We start from the raw sequence: 17,735 nt of genomic DNA, 5'->3' as shown, positions 1-17,735 counted from the left end.
TCGAACTGGTAGTATTAACGTTGGGAGTCGTTATCTACACCCCACAATCCCCCACCCCCTAGGCCAGAGAAAAGCCAAACAGAGATAGTACACACACACACACACACACACACACACACACACACACACAAGCCAAAGCCATTATTTGGATTGGGATCGCTAAGGGTAATGTACAAAAGTACAGTATTATGTTTGGTTTCAGGTATATGAATAAGGATCAAGTAGAGTTAAATGGAGAGCGTGAATGTAGTTCTGTTAGGTATGTTCGTCTTCATCCTTCAGGTGCTTAGGCTGTTTGCTAAGATCTGAAGATATGGAGCTCAGTTGCTCTGTAATCCCCAAGGCCTCTCCTATCTGGTAGTGCTGATGGGTTGTAGCTGAGCAGCTGAGGTAGAGAGCAGTGCTTCTAATGGACAGAGGGAGAGCATCGGGAGAGCACATCGTTACAGTAATAGGCTGATACACTGCTACAAAACACTACAATGCACACACAACAGAGACCTATAAAAACACACCACAGAGATGCATAGAGTTCCACAAACATATAGGCGGACACACACGCACACAAGCAAACACACACACACACACAGCTTGCTTTAAAGATAAAAACAAGATAGCATAAGATGTCAACACAACACACAACAGAGACAGATAAAGTCATATATAACAGACAAAACAAGCTATAAAACATTCTGCATAACTCTCTACACACACAGAAAATATTCTATACAGCACTTGGGGCAAAGAGAGAGAAAAAAATAAATGATAGAGATGGAGAGAGGAGAGAAGCTTGAGAGAAAACAGAGCGAAAGAGAGAGAGAGAGAGACTGTATTTCACTAGGGAACACACACACACAGAGGGGGCTTAGATATCATATCTTTCCATCAGAGCTACACAGCCTCTCTCTCTCTCTCTCTGACACACACACACACACACACACACACACACACACACACACACACACACACACACACACACACACACACACACACACACACACACACACACACACACACACACACACACACAGAGAAACACAAACACACACTGACATAACATTATCTGTGTTTTCATCCTCTAAACAATCAGATTATTCTCTGCGACTGAGGGACGCATGGGCATAAGGATGTGCTTAGCTTCAGCTCACACATGACTTCATTAGCACAGCACAGCACAGCACAGGATGCACACACACACACTGGCTGTTGCTCGCTTGCTGCTCTCTGTTCTACAGCCCATACATCAGAGGATTGGGGAAGAGATACAGGGGCTGGTTAGGCCTTTACACACTATTGACTTCAATGCTCTTTTACTGTTGGCTGATCATTAAATTATGACTTGTATGTCTGACTGTACAAGCAACAACATCCCTATTGGAACCATGCTATTTGCCCTTCAAACTCAACTCTGGACCTCGAAGCCAGTTCTACTGCATTTTTACATTGTTCCCCTCTAATTAGGGACTGATTTAGACCTGGGACACCAGGTGTATGCAATTAATTATCAGGTAGAACAGAAAACCAGCAGGCTCTGGACTTTGTAGGGTAAGAGTTTAATAGCCCCTATTATGGGCTATAGTAGATGTCCAATGACCGTGCCCTGACCAACATGTTTGACCCTGGCTTGCTCTGTTCATACAGGGTTAGAAAACTCGCTTGGTCAAAAACAAACAAAAGCCATTCTTTCTCCTCTATCATACGGCTGTAATGGTTTGTAATACACACACAAAACACACCACATACACACACACACACACACACACACACACACACACACACCATGGTCAAATGGCAGCCACTGGGTCATCTGATTAAAATGGATGGGGTTAGTTAGGCTCAGGTGCTCAAATGAATCGTCTGTTATTAAAAGCTGAGAAAATGTGTAAGTAGTTAGGTTTCCATCCAATTGGTGACAGACTTTCATGTGAATATTCTAAAATCAACTTAAAAACACATTTTCCCACCAGATAAAATGTACTTGTTGCGGATAAAAGGCTGTGCGTGAAGACATAGTGCACATAAAAATACATTACGTGGTTATATTCCCATGTACCGAATGAAAAAGAAAAGTCAAATGGGTTTCCACCGCATTCTCACCTATGCTGATGGTTTTCTCAGAAAAATATTTACGTTATATAGGGAGTGTGTCCACTCTGGTACTGGCATGTGCGCTCCAGCCAACAGCTTGCAGATACAATGCGGGTATAGTCTACATGATGAGATTACTATGGACAAGAGCGAGATTATTTTTATTTGTCAAACGGCAGTAAAGCATCGATCATCATGTCACAGAAAAAGGCCCTCGATAATTATTGGAAAGGAGCATCAACTCGTCACCTTGCACTTTCACCACCCTGCATATTTCCCAGACTGCCTTGCCTTTCGAGTGAATTGTAGACTTACCGCCCATGACTGTATATGTTAGTGACAGAGACATCGCTGTTGCAATTTTAACTGTTCAGCCCTGTGGCCATCACCAAGTAAGATCCTGACTGAATAGGTCATCATTCAAATAAAATGATTTAACACAATACTACATATTACATAAAGACCTTTGAGGGCCTAGTTTTACCCTAATACTGTGGGCTGAAAATCATGGTTTACAGGCAAAATCAGGCCTGCAACTCACATTATGCTGGATGTAAAGTGATGTGTAATTCCTATTGGAATCCAACCAGAGTGGGGATATCCAACATTTGCCATTTGTGTTCAATTTGCATTCAGAATGACTTCCAGGTTGGGAAGACTAAGATATGAGACTACCTAAAGCATCTAAACTGGAACAACCATTTCAGTAACGGGTTGGATTAGCTTAGAAACATATATTTTATTTATATTTGACATGCATAAAATGAATAATAAAACTGGTTGCTTGCATCCTGCATGCTGATTGGACGAGCAGCATTCCAAGCCATGCTGTATTGGCCGTCACAGACACACTATGCCTGCTAACGGTTCCATCTGAAAGGGATCACTGTGCCTCCACAAGAATATCATGCTCATGTTGTTGAATCATCTCTTGTACTCAACTAGCACATTATTTCCCCTCACTTCCAGCCTAGCATTTAGTTTGGTACTGAGGAGGTTAATATAAGCATCGCTGGCTGCCTGTCCAACCTCAGAAGCAATGTTTCAATATAGAATTTCCATCCGTGTACCATACATAGAGTGAACTGTGCCCAGATGAGACGAGACAACGCATGAACTTCATTATCATGGACATATCCATGTAAATGAAAATAGAAAAAAACTCCAACAAACGAAAATGCAGCTAGTGTACTGTCCTATCAGGTTCAATGTTTGACATGACTGAGTTAGCTGAAGTTGGCTAGCAAACTAGCAAGTGACAAAAAAGTTATTCAGCCTGCCTAGCAACCATTTTGCTTAGAGTGGACTGCCAGACCTTTTGCATAGGAACTATGCAAAAAGATTTAATGGCGGGGTCACGTCTGTAGCAATATGACCAAAATAACTAACAACAAGATTTCTGTCCGGTGTGAAGACACCTGTACCATGTCTTCACTGACATTTTCAACCTCTCCCTGACCAAGTCTACATGTTTAAAGTAGACCACCATAGTCCCTGTGTCCTAGAAAGCAAAAGGTAACCTGCCTAAATGACTACCGCCCCGTAGCACTCACATCGCTAGCCATTAAGTGATTTGAAAGACTGGTCATGGCTCACATCAACACCATCATCCCGAAAACCCTAGACCCACTCCAATTTGCATATCTACCCCAACCGATCCACAGATGACGCAATCTCAATCGCACTCCACACTGCCCTTTCCCACCTGGACAAAAAAAAACACCTATATGAGAATGCTTTTCATTGACTACAGCTCAGCATTCGACACCATAGTGCCCATAAAGCTCATCACTAAGCTAAGGACCCTGGGACTAAACACCTCCCTCTGCAACTGGATCCTGAATTTCCTGACGGGTCACCCCCAGGTGGTAAGGGTAGGCAACAACGCATCTGCTACGCCTACCCTCAACACAGAGGCCCCTCCTGTACTCCCTGTTCACCCACAAATGCGTGGCCAAGCATGACTCCAGCACCATCATTAAGTTTGCTGACGACACAACGGTGGTAGGCCTGATCACCGACAATGATGAGACACCCTATAGGCAGGAGGTCAGAGACCTGGCAGTGTGGTGCCAGGACACAACCTTTCCCTCAACGTGAGCAAGACAAAGGAGATGATTGTGGACTACAGGAAAAGGAAGGCCGAACACACCCCCATTCACATCGACAGGGCTGTAGTGGAGTGGGTCAAAAGTTTCAAGTTCCTTGGCGTCCACATCACCAACAAACTATCATGGTCCAAACACACCAAGAAAGTCGTGAAGAGGGCACAACAACTCCTTTTCCCCCTCAGGAGACTGAAAAGATTTGTCATGGGTCCCCAGATCCATAAAAGTTATACAGCTGCACCATTGAGAGCATTCTGACAGGTTGCATCACCAACTGGTATGGCAACTGCTCGGCATCTGGCCGTAAGGCGCCACAGAGGGTAGTGCGTACAGCCCAATACATCACTGGGGCCAGCTACTCGCTGTTTATTATCTAGTCACTTCACCCCTAACTACATGTACTAATTACCTCGATTAACCTGTACCCCAGCACATTGACTCGGTACCCACTTTTTACAGCCTCATTGTTATTTTCTTGTTTTATTTTTTACTAAATATTTTCTAAACTCTATTTTCTTAAAACTGCATTGTTGGTTAAAGGCTTATAAGTAAGCATTTCATGGTAAGGTCTACACCTGTTGTATTCGGCGCATGTGACAAATAAAATTTGAGTTGATTTGATATAGAGTTGAAATGCATTCAATTTTGTGTTTACATCCCAATATGACACTTTATATACATCACAGAAAACTGAAATATAACAATACTGTTTGACATAGAAACATTGGATTTTCGGCGTAAATAAAAGTATGTTTAATAATTATGAAAAATAATAATAACATTCCATCCATGAGGACACTAGGTCATTTGAATAAAGGAAAGTGCTACCTAATCAGTCAATGTAGATGCAAAAACAAAGATATTGAAACAAACAATAAAAATTAAAAGAGCATGCTGGGAAATATGAAAATGAGGGGTGTGGTTTTACACTGGTTATATAACACAAACACTGGGGTTATTTTACACCAATGAGTGTTAATGAAACACTTAGAGTTAATTTAACACTTGAATCAACACTAGGAATGTTACACTGAAAAATCAACACTAGGTAACACTGGTCAATTTGCTGTGCTAGTTTCTGCTGTCTGGTGTGAGCACCAGATGACTCAACAATGGAAGAATCTCATCAAACAGCTGTGAGATAGAGAGACACAGGGACAGACAAGGAGAGACAGGGAGAGAGAAAGGAACAGAGAGAGAGAGGAACAGAGGGAGAGAGAGAGAGAGAGGGAGTGAAGAAGTATGAGTATCTCTGTTGGTTAGACTCTGTCAAAGGTAGTGTGAGTAGCTTTACATACAGTTGAAGTCAGAAGTTTACATACACTTAGGTTGGAGTCAACCACTCCACAAATTTTTTGTTAACAAACTATATTTTTGGCAAGTTGGTTAGTACATCTACTTTGTGCATGACACAAGTAATTTTTCCAACAATTGTTTACAGACAGATTATTTCACTGTATCACAATTCCAGTGGGTCAGAAGTTCAAACACTCAGTTAACTGTGCCTTTAAACAGATTGGAAAATTCCAGAAAATTATGTCATGGCTTTAGGAGCTTCTGATTGACATAATTTCAGTCAATTGGAGGTGTAACAGTGGATGTATTTCAAGGCCTACCTTCAAACTCAGTGCCTCTTTGCTTGACATCATGGGAAAATCAAACGAAATCAGCCAAGACCTCAGAAAAATAATTGTAGACCTCCACCAGTCTGGTTCATCCTTGTGAGCAATTTCCAAACACCTGAAGGTACCACGTTCATCTGTACAAACAATAGTATGCAAGTATAAACACCCTGTGACCATGCAGCTGTCATACCACTCAGGAAGGAGACACGTTCCGTCTCCTACAGATGAACGTACTTTGGTGCGAAAAGTGCAAATCGATCGTACTTTTTGGAGAAATGCCCTCTGGTCTGATGAAACAAAAATAGAACTGTTTGGCCATAATGACCCACGTTATGTTTGGAGGAAAAGGGGGAGGCTTGCAAGCCAAATAACACCATCCCAACCGTGAAGCACGGGGGTGGCAGCATGTTGTGGGGGTGCTTTGCTGCAGGAGGGACTGGTGCACTTCACAAAATAGATGGCATCATGAGGCAGGAAAATGATGTGGATATATTGAAGCAACATCTCAAGACATCAGTCAGGAAGTTAAAGCTTGGTCGCAAATGGGTCTTCCAAATGGACAATGACCGCAAGCATACTTCCAAAGTTGTGGCAAAATGGCTTAAGGACAAAGTCAAGGTATTGGAGTGGCCATCACAAAGCCCTGACATCATCCTATAGAAAATGTGTGGGCAGAATTGAAAAAGCGTGTGTGAGCAAGGAGGCCTACAAGCCTGACTCAGTTACACCAGCTCTGTCAGGAGGAATGGGCCACAATTCACCCAACTTATTGTGGGATTCTTATGGAAGACTACCCAAAACGTTTGACCCAAGTTAAACAATTTAAAGGCAATGGTACTAAATTGTCACAAGTATCTTCGTCTTCTGACGATAATGCGAAATCGTCATCAGAAAAGGTAGACCAATACGCAGCAGGTGTGCAGTTGTTCATTTTGAACATTTAATTAAATCAACACGAATACAAAAACAACAAACAAGAAAACGAACGATAAACTGACAGTCTGCAAAGCATAGGCTCAACACAGAACAATCACACACAAACACACCCTAATATATGGGACTCTCAATCAAAGGCAGATAGACAACACCTGCCTTCAACTGAGAGTCCCAACCCCAATTAACCAAACATAGAAACACACACACCAGACTAACCATAGAATACAAACACATAGACCATCAACCAAAAACCCGGAAATACTAAATCAAACACCCTTTACACAAACACACCACCCCGAACCACATAAAACAAATACCCTCTGCCACGTCCTGACCAAACTACAAAACAATTAAACTTATACTGGCCAGGACGTGACATAAATACTAATTGAGTGTATGTAAACTTCTGACCCACTGGGAATGTGATGAAAGAAGTAAAAGCTGAAATAAATAATTCTCTCAACTATTATTCTGACACAAATAAAGTGGTGATCCTAACTGACCTAAAGACAGGGAATTTTTACTAGGATTAAATGTCAGGAATTGTGACAAACTGAGTTTAAATGTAATTGGCTAAGGTGTATGTAAACTTCTGACTTTAACACTATGCTTAGTTCAATTCCATTTTATTAGATTTCACTTGTATGCCAAGTAATTTGTAATATGACACTGCACTGCATTAACCATGGGGGAGAAGGTGATGCTACAAATCATACAGAGGAGAATGTAGAACTGCAGGCACCGCTTTGAGGTATGGATATTTTTAGATGATAGAGAATACAACACAACAAACAAGGCTTCCTGTGTAGTAAGAAAAGCAAATCAACCAGGAACACAATTGATATCGACTTCCATATTCACTGTGTGATTCCTCTATTTTGCAGTAACTCTGCTCTCCTGCTGTGTGTTATGATGCTACTCCACCTTCATTCCCATCATGACGGCCAGGCAGGTCAGGGGTCACCATGATTTCACAGGGTAGCTCTGTACAATTTCTCCAGAAGCCTTCTGCAAGCTTTGTCTCCCTGAGTCGTTAATTAGCTACTAGCGGGCATTACTGTTGAACTCAGCTGATAACTGGGCTCCCCTGCGCTAGAGCGAAGCCTGAAGCACAGAGTGAGAGAGAGAGAGAGAGAGAGAGAGAGAGAGAGAGAGGGGATAGAGGGATGCTGCGAGCAATAGGCATGCAGAAATATAAACAGAGAGATAAACGGAGAGTTTAGGAATCATTAAGCTAAGTGTATGTGTTTCTCTCACTCCCTTTCACTCTCTCCGAACAAAAGAAAGCATACATACTGTACAGCTACGTGCGACCAGTATGAAATGGCTAGATAGTTAGCGGAGCACTCTAAGGGCGTTTCACTCTCTCTGAGACCTTAAAGTAGTTGTTTCCCATGCTCTGCAAGGGTCGCAGCTTTTGTGGAGCGATAGGTAACGATGCTTCGTGGGTGACTGTTGTCGACGTGTGCAGAGAGTCCCTGGTTCGAGCCCAGGATGAGGGACGAAAGCAACGCTGGTACATAAACACAAAACCATTTACACCACCTTCCTCTCACACATAAACATCATTTAAAAAAGCACACATACATAATGTTGATGCACAGACAATGTGAATAATTTATTGGAGCTCCAGTCATAGATCTGATTGGGTGCAATAAAGAATTCACACAGCAAACCATTATATCATTAGCTGCAAAGCTGTGCTCTGTGCTGCACTGAATGGCCTGGTAAATGGAGCTACTTCCTGGGTGCGACAAGTACGTACGCACACACACACACACACACACACACACACACACACACACACACACACACACACACACACACACACACACGCAGTAGTCAATTATAGCTGTGGGAAAGAAAACAGGAATAAACCGGAATATTGACAGAAAGTCAAGAAGCGAGGTGTGATATTGACAGGTTTCTCCTGGACTAGGTCTGAGAACGCAGGTGGAGAGGGAGAGAAACATTGTGTCTGTGGAAAGACGCGTTTCCATGGGAGTGGAGGCAGAGATAGAGCACTTGTCTAAGAGACACATTTCCTTATCTGTGTGCCTGGGGAGAAACAAACAGTGTCAGCTCATATGGAGGGGAGTTTCCCTGTTTCCATAGGCCTGTTGCTAGCTGCTGCTGCTGGGAGAAAACGCACATAACTATTATTGAATTTTACCCAAAGCCACCATCAGAGAGAGGGAGGGAGGGAGGGAGGGAGGGAGGGAGGGAGGGAGGGAGGGAGGGAGGGAGGGAGGGAGGGAGGGAGGGAGGAAATTACAGGGGGCATGCTGTATATGTGTACTGATATTATCCAACAGTGAGTGAACTGTGTGACATTCAGAGGTTCCCTCTATATTATGTGCATTATAATCTGAACTGTAGAAAATGACATGTTTACCAGCTGAAAACGGTCAGAATCACCTTGACAACTGACATAACATACAGTATAAACATCCCTCCTTCTGGATAAGCCTTGCCGTCGCGCCTGTTTTTTCCAAGAGCTGAATTTGAAGAGAAATTACTTCCAAATATACTCATTTTACTATGAAACCTCATCAAGTGGGCAAAAGACATGATTACATGAATTCAGAAAGGCAAAATAAAGAGAGAGACACGGTCCCAGAGAAAAGGACAGCGGGAAAGGAAGGTGGAAGAGAGGGAATGGGAAACTGAAAGTGAGTGACACAGAATGGAAGTTCAAGACAATAGAAGTAGAGGGAATGAGAGAAATGAATGAAAGAGGAAAGGCTTATGAGAGAGATAGGTCAAGAATTGGAGAGAAAGAGTAAATGAGATGGTGGGCAGCAGCAGCAGGGATGGATAGGGATGCAGTGGGCCCTGTGAGGACAGGCCTGTAATTGAAGCGAAGGAAAAAGACCTTAACCCAGATCAGTATCTATCACTCTCCGGCAGGAAGAAAGAGCTCAACACCCGCAGATTTCCTGAGAGGGTGACAGATGAGGACAGAGGGAAGAGGAGAGAGAGTGGAGGGAGAGAGAGAGGGAGAGGGAGGGGATGATGTAGCGACAGATACTGCTGATTGCAAAGATTACTTCACTGAGAAACCCTGGCCGCTGTGGGTACACTGCCCTTACTCACTCACACACACACACACACACAGGCAGGCAGACAGAGCTCAGAGGAGATCAGCATGTTGAGACAGACAGAACCCTCGAGACATGGTCATCTGAGAGGAGGAGAATTATGTAAGTGCAAATTAAATTACACCGGAAGAGAGGCAGGCATGGACCTGCAGGAAACACTGGGCTCTGTGTGTGTGTGTGTGTGTGTGTGTGTGTGTGTGTGTGTGTGTGTGTGTGTGTGTGTGTGCGTGCGTGCGTGCGCTATTTGTTATGCACATTATGAAAACACACACAGAGACACAGACAAACAGACTGAGAAGCTATCTGATATGTGATGAGCCAGGTTCACACAGAGATCAAAGGTTGTAAAGATCACACATGGACAGGACAGAAAGAGAGAGAGAGGGAGAAAGCATGCCTGAATGTAATATGGTAAAACTCACACACATACCCACTAACACATAGTGTGCGTGTTTGTTGTGCCACATAGAGCACCCAGCGGAACACAAAAGCAGCCCTTTGACACCTGATACTCACTAGCTGCCAGTGTGTGAGAGAGAAGATTAGTGGTCAGAGTAACCATCGCCTCTTATTGGCTCTCCTGATGCAGGGCCTGTAGGCCTATTACATCTCTCTCTCTCTGTCTCTTTCTCTCTCTCTCTTTCTCTTTCTCTCTCGCTCTCTCTCTTTCTCTCTCTCGCTCTCTTTCTCTCTTTTGTTCTCTCTAAACTATATTCAACAACTACAGGAGGGACATTGAACAATATATTAGCTACCCCTTACCTCAGCTCTCTCCCTCCCCTGTCCTACCCTATTAACCCCTATATTCTCACTCATACCGGATATCGCTCAGGGCAAAGTGCCTCGGAAACAGAAAGGAGTGCGGAGAAGAAAAGAGAGGATAATATCCGTTTTGCTAATTCTGCTGTTTGTCCAGCTTAGTGGAGTGGGTTCTCTAGGCGGTGACAGTATGTGATTCAGGCTTAGAGTGCTGTGCTTGTCTAAAGGTCACACTAACACAGGAGCCCATTAGCAATTCAGATGTGGCTGAGAGGGTAAGAGGCTGCACTGGTCCCAGTGCCTGCTGCCTGCCTGGCCCTTATTGCATTATCAGGGAGTATACCGGCAGCTAGCATGCTCAACACTGATTATGTGACAAAAAGGGGAGGAGAGATGTTATGTATCTGTTATGTAACACACTACCGTTCAAAAGTTTGGGGTCACTTAGAAATGTCCTTGTTTTTGAAAGAAAAGCACATTTTTGAGCCATTAAAATAACATCAAATGGATCAGGAATACAGTGTAGACATTGATAATGTTGTAAATGACTATCGTAGCTGAAAACGGCTGATTTTTAATGGAATATCTACATAGGCGTACAGCAGCCCATTATCAGCAACCATCACTCCTGTGTTCCAATGGCACGTTGTGTTAGCTAATCCAAGTTAATCATTTTAAAATGCTAACTAATCATTAGAAAACCCTTTTGCAATTATGTTAGCACAGCTGAAAACTGTTGTCCTGATTAAAGAAGCAATAAAACTGGCCTTCTTTAGTCTAGTTGAGTATCTGGAACATCAGCATTTGTGGGTTCAATTACAGGCTCAAAATGGCCAGAAGCAAAGAACTTTCTTCTGAAACTTGTCAGTCTATTCTTGTCCTGAGAAATGAAGGCTATTCCATGCGATAAATTGCCAAGAAACTGAAGATCTTGTACAACGCTGTATACTACTCCCTTCACAGAACAGCACAAACTGTCTCTAATCAGAATAGAAAGAGGAGTGGGAGGCCCCGGTGCACAACTGAGCAAGAGGACAAGTACATTAGAGTGTCTAGTTTGAGAAACAGACGCCTCACAAGTCCTCAACTGGCAGCTTCATTAAATAGTACCCGTAAAACACCAGTCTCAACATCAACAGTGAAGAGGTGACTCCGGGATGCTGGCCTTCTAGGCAGAGTTGCAAAGAAAAAGCCATATCTCAGACTGGCCAATAAAAATAAAAGATTAAGATGGGCAAAAGAACACAGACACTGGACATAGGAACTCTGCCTAGAAGGCCAGCATCCCGGAGTCACCTCTTCACTGTTGATGTTGAGACTGGTGTTTTACGGGTACTATTTAATGAAGCTGCCAGTTGAGGACTTGTAAGGCATCTGTTTCTCAAACTAGACACTCTAATGTACTTGTCCTCTTGCTCAGTTGTGCACCGGGGCCTCCCACTCCTCTTTCTATTCTGGTTAGAGACAGTTTGTGCTGTTCTGTGAAGGGAGTAGTATACAGCGCTGTACAAGATCTTCAGTTTCTTGGCAATTTCTCACATGGAATAGCCTTCATTTCTTAGATCAAGAATAGAATGATGAATTTCAGAAGAAAGGTTTTTGTTTCTGGCTATCTAGAGCCTGTTATCGAACCCACAAATGCTGATGCTCCAGATACTCAACTAGTCTAAAGAAGGCCAGTTGTATTGCTTATTTAATTAGAACAACAGTTTTCAGCTGTGCTAACATAATTGCAAAAGGGTTTTCTAATGATCAATTAGCCTTTAAAATGATAAACTTGGATTAGCTAATTCCCACAGAACACATTCATTCACTCACACATACACACACTCTCGCTCTCTCTTTCCCCCTCTCTCTCTCTCTCTCTCTGTCTCTTTCTCTCTCTCTTCCCACTCATTCCACCCCTGTATCCCTAGCACATCTGGGACAGCATATCTACCAGCCAAGGTCAACTCCATTACTACTGCTGACAGAAAATCACACTGGCCATGTAGCTTTTACACACTGACATTAGACCGACAGAGATAAGCATACTTGTAATGCTAGGCATAGACTGAATTATTCTAGATTGGGGTTTCTGATTCCAGTATGATCAGCTGAAGGAGGAAAACTGATGGTTGCTGCCTATTTCAGCAGGATTTTAACCAGAGGCCTCGCGTGGTTCTATATACTTCAGCACCAGGGACAGAGAACACACCTTACAAGGACCAGTGACACACAGCTGAGACCGAGACCACCACGGAGAGAGAGAGAGAGAGAGAGAAAGAGAGAGCAGCCGTAACAGTCTACTGCACAACAAATGAAAAAATAACAAGTGTAATCTAGCCAATGTCTCTAACCTGTGTAGCATTGCTGTTTTCTGCAACATGACTGCACAACCATGACTGCACAACCATAACTGCACAACCATGACTGCACAACCATAACTGCACAACCATGACTGCACAACCATAACTGCACAACCATAACTGCACATAACATTTGGGGCTACAATACATTGCCAGTGACACCTGCGATTAAATATGTGTGTGTGTGTGTGTGTGTGTGTGTGTGTGTGTGTGTGTGTGTGTGTGTGTGTGTGTGTGTGTGTGTGTGTGTGTGTGTGTGTGTGTGTGTGTGTGTGTGTGTGTGTGTGTGTGTGTGGTGTGTGCGAACAATAGTGTAATCTATTCCATGTTGGTGCAATATTAGCAAAACCTGTTGGTTTCAGTCATGCTGAGCCCACAACACAACTTGATACAATCTGCATCATTCCTCTGAAAGACCCGTTTGTTGACGTGTGTTGACCAACTGAGGCAGAGGTGTACTGCTCTATGCTCAGAGAGATATGTCATCGGTACAACAACAAACCGGGAACAATGAAAAATCCTTCCGGTGGATTAGGTACAGAAATCACTGGTACGCTATTAATGTTATTGAAATGCTAGCACCTCCAAGCGCTGGCTGAGCTAGGCACTAGGCCTTCCCCTCTAGTACACCCTCTCCTCTGATAGCCTCCAACACGGTAACAGATGATCACATCACCACACTGCCGAGGCCTGGCTTTTCTCAACAGTGGTGAAGATACAGACCTATAAGGCTACATCCCCTAACACAAACACACACGGAGAGAGAGAGAGAGAGAGGGGGAGAGAGAGAGAGAGGAGAGAGAGAGAGAGAGAGAGAGAGAGAGAGAGAGAGAGAGAGAGAGAGAGAGAGAGAGAGAGAGAGAGAGAGAGAGAGAGAGAGAGAGAGAGAGAGAGAGAGGGTCGAGCTCTAGGTCGGATGCTTTCAGAACCATAGAGAGCACCTCTCTCGCTCTCTCTCTGGTTAGTTGGAGAACCAATCCCTTGGGTTTTGACACCGTTTGTTATGCAAAGATTATATCTGAGGAGAGAACCTAATCAGGGGCACAACATATTTTTGTATTAAGATGCTTCCTTTGTAGTTTAGGCTTGTGATTCTGTGGCTGCAGCCTTTGAAGTAACACCATACATGCCAGTTATACTCAATACCCTATTAGATTCAAACTCTCTCTCACTCTTTCTGTTTGCTGTAGGCTATGTGACACAATCATCACACATTAACTCCTGCATTAAAAAAAATCTACAAGTGCGCGTCCATGCACGCTCGTTCTCGCACAAACATACACAAGCACGCATACATTGTAGGCAGGACAAGTGGGGTGATGCGTCTCACAAACTCTTTGAAATCATTCCCACATCGTGATAGATATCGGTTACCATGACGACTGGGAATCAATTCAAGCCCAATCAATCCAAGCCCCCTATATAGGCTGAAAGACAGTAGCCTACCTATAGTGCGTTGATATGTGCAAGCCATTCACATCCTACCTTGCATTCCTCCATACATGTCCTGACCGAGTATTCATCAGTCTCATATTTCTCAACCAACAGCTCAAACTCCCGGTAGTCCTCCTGAGCTTGCCGGTCAAAGCGCTGGTAAACCCGGACACACTCGCTGCATCCCAACGTGTCACCCTCAGCCACGTCCAGGCTGCAGTTTATATTGTCCGGACTTGTAAACCCGTTAAACAAATCCAAAAGAGAGTAGGAATTACAAAAAGAAAGATACAAATCGCTCAGATTCAAGTCCGCCGACTGCGTCCTCTCCCCGCCCCCGGAGAGGCCCAGGCACACGGGCTCTGCGTCCGTGAAAGTGAAGCAGTCTTTTGACAAGCTGTCCGGGTGACAGGTGTCCAGTCGCCACAGAGGTTTGGTAGAATTCCCTATAAAAATAACATCTGGCTTTCTGGCAAGGGGGCCGTGGGGGGAATGGGGGTCAGAGGAGGGGGTGTGGTGGTGAGTGGAGTTTGGGTACTCGACCATGTCCGTAAATGCGAGCCGCTTGTCTCGGGTCCGCGTCAGTTTGGCCTCGGCGCAGAACCACAAGTGATCAGAGAGCAGGACGGTGATGAAGAGAAGAGAGGCCAGCGATAGGCGCCATCTCTGGGCCCGCTCCGACTCGGTAAATGGCTTCTCGTTCTCTCGGGGTGCAAACCAGATTTTTAAGCCGTCATCTTGCTTCCGACACATCCAAGCACCCCTGGTCATATTTTAGGAAAAGCGCAGCTCTGGCCGACTCCACCGCGGGGGCTCCTCTGCCACTATACTCATTGACTTTGGGAGATGGACTCTGGTTATTTATCCTCGGTAACGGTGGGCTGCCGTGCCGCCGCTGGTCCTGGGCTCTCCTCTCTCGCGCCCGACGCCGTCGGTGTGTTATTTCGATCCAATTAGCGCGCCCGCACAGATTAAGCCTCGCGCTGCCGCATCCCAGTTCTCCATGGCTCTCCGGGGGGAAACCACGTTCTCTGTAACCGCATGCCTCGCGCCTCGCTCCCTCTCTTCTGCTCTCCGGGGTGGTGCTCGCGCGCAGAGAGACCAGCTGTGGCCAGCTTATCAGTGCTGTTGCCGTTACTGCTGCAGTTTCCCGGATTCAATTATGAGAAAGCAAAATCCGTTTGATTGTGCCCCAGTTGATTTTTTCCGGTTCGTATCTGGGTTGAATGCCTTGGATCTTTTCTCCCGATGGCCACAGTCATCTTGGACCTGGGTTAAGTTGCCGCCATGTTCGTCTTGAACACTTTTGGGGGGAGCGGGGTCCGTTTGCGTCATCTCCATCGCTACGATAGCTCCATCGTTGCGCAGTGGCGGAGCAGTTTACTACCTATTACACACTCAGATACATGCAGGCATTTAACGGCACTATTCCACCACTCTGGACTACAGGACGCTGTCATGAAATGTGAGGTCTTATACCTGTTACCATCTGGGTTGGGAAAAGATTATATATATATATATATATATATATATATATATATATTCAGCACAGTTGCTACTATATATGCAGTTCAGACATTGGGGAGAAGTATGGCAGAAAAAAGTAAATGTCACGAAATGTCTCAGTGCTAAATATGTATGGTGCAAGTTGATCAACAAATCATTTGCCACATTATTTCGATGCCATGAATGACAGTTCATGAGGAATGTACAGCTGGTCCTATGGTACGATAACAGCCTTTGCAAACAACGTGCATAAAACCCCCTTATGCTTGGCATGCAATGAGCATGGCATTCAGCTAAATGACATGCACAGTCACCTCCAAAATTATTGGCACCCTTGATAAAGATGAGCAAAAAAGACTGTATAAAGGTAATAATACAAATACCTTACTGAGCTATATTGAATGCTAAAAAAATATGAACATTATATTATTTTATGCTAATACAATTACTCAGAGAAATAAATGTTTAACAAGTAAAACTTTTTTCTCTCAAAAAGATAGGTGTCATAGTTATTGGCAGCCCTGTTTTCAATACTTTGTGCAACTTCCCTTGCAAGGAGTTGGGTGAGATCTTAGATCATTCCTTCATACAGAATTCCACTTTCCAGATCCTTGATATCCTTCGGTCTGTACGTATGGACTGCCCTATTCAATTCAAACCACAGGTTTTTAATGAGATAGCCATAGCAAAATCTAGATTTTCTTTGTGGAATTTGATGTGTGCTTGGGGTTATTGTCTTGCTGGATGGTCAATGTAAAGCTAAGTTTCAGCCTGCTGCCAAAGGCATCAGGTTTTGGGCTAAAATGTCCTGGTACATGGTAAAGTTTATGATGCCGTTGACCTTACCAAGGGCCCCAGGACCAGTGGAGACAACATAGTCCCGCTCTCCCGCCCCTCACCCCCAGGGATTGGGTATGAACCCGGAGTGTATTATGCAGGGGGAAAGATGGGCTTTGGCAACACCGGCATTGCTAAGAAACCACGGCTGTCTGATTCGCATGGCTGCATGTTTTATCGGCAGGTGTGGAAACATGAGGTTTGTGTATAGACTATTCTGCCAAGTGATATACGTTACTGTGTGTGTGTGTGTGTGTGTGTGTGTGTGTGTGTGTGTGTGTGTGTGTGTGTTGTGTGTGTGTGTGTGTGTGTGTCGTAACCTTGCACCGTCCATGGTGTCTTATCAGCATTGCAGTGTTTGGTCAATGGATTTAAAACAAACACACGACTTCTATGCGTAATCAGACTCACTTGTGTGTGTGTGTGTGTGTCTATGTGTGTGTGCGTGTGTGTGAGAGCGATAGAGATAAAGAGAGAGAGAGGTTCTGGTTAGCGTGTTGAATGTAAATGACAGTATTTATCCGCATCATTAAAGCTGCCAAATCATTGTCAGTTTGAATTGCTTGGAGTGCTACAAAGGAGACGAGAGAGTGTTGCTTAATGTTAATGGGGCTCATATTGGAGAAGCCAAGAGATGATTATCTGAATTAATTTGGGACTGAGTCGGGGTGGAAGGCGCATATTCAGCTCATCTCTGATGTCACGTGAAACAATGGCGAAGAACAGAACATAAAACATGTGAACGGCATCTAAAATTAAACCAATTATATGCCTTGGCTCTGATAGAGAAAAAAACACATGTATTTTTCAGCGTGGTATTTTGTCTCTATGTTAGGTGGAGCCATCACTAGGACTGGAGGCATTGTTGCCTAATGTCTTTTTATATCTAACTAAACCCAGCATCTGCAACGAAACACTCACTCACGCACGCACACAGGCACCCAGGCATGTAGACACTCACGCAGTTAGGCGAGGAAAATTCGATGGAAATGA

General features: G+C 44.1%; 1 protein-coding gene across 1 annotated transcript in view; it reads right to left on the bottom strand.

Annotated features, from left to right (window-relative positions):
• LOC106582127 (NALCN channel auxiliary factor 1) overlaps positions 1-15,753 on the bottom strand; it is a 194,746-nt gene extending 178,993 nt beyond the window's left edge. Inside the window, exon 1 of the mRNA XM_014164884.3 lies at positions 14,451-15,753. Coding sequence (XP_014020359.1) covers positions 14,451-15,170 — 720 coding nt within the window. The 5' untranslated portion in view covers positions 15,171-15,753. The remainder of the gene's footprint in view (positions 1-14,450) is intronic.
• Positions 15,754-17,735: the final 1,982 nt, after the last annotated feature.

Source organism: Salmo salar, chromosome 21 (genome assembly GCF_965601325.2).
Source record: "Salmo salar chromosome 21, fSalSal1, whole genome shotgun sequence".
In the NCBI taxonomy this organism is placed as follows: Eukaryota; Metazoa; Chordata; class Actinopteri; order Salmoniformes; family Salmonidae; genus Salmo; species Salmo salar.
The sequence above is the reverse complement of the archived record's forward strand: the minus strand, read 5'-3'. Positions and strand labels throughout refer to the sequence as shown.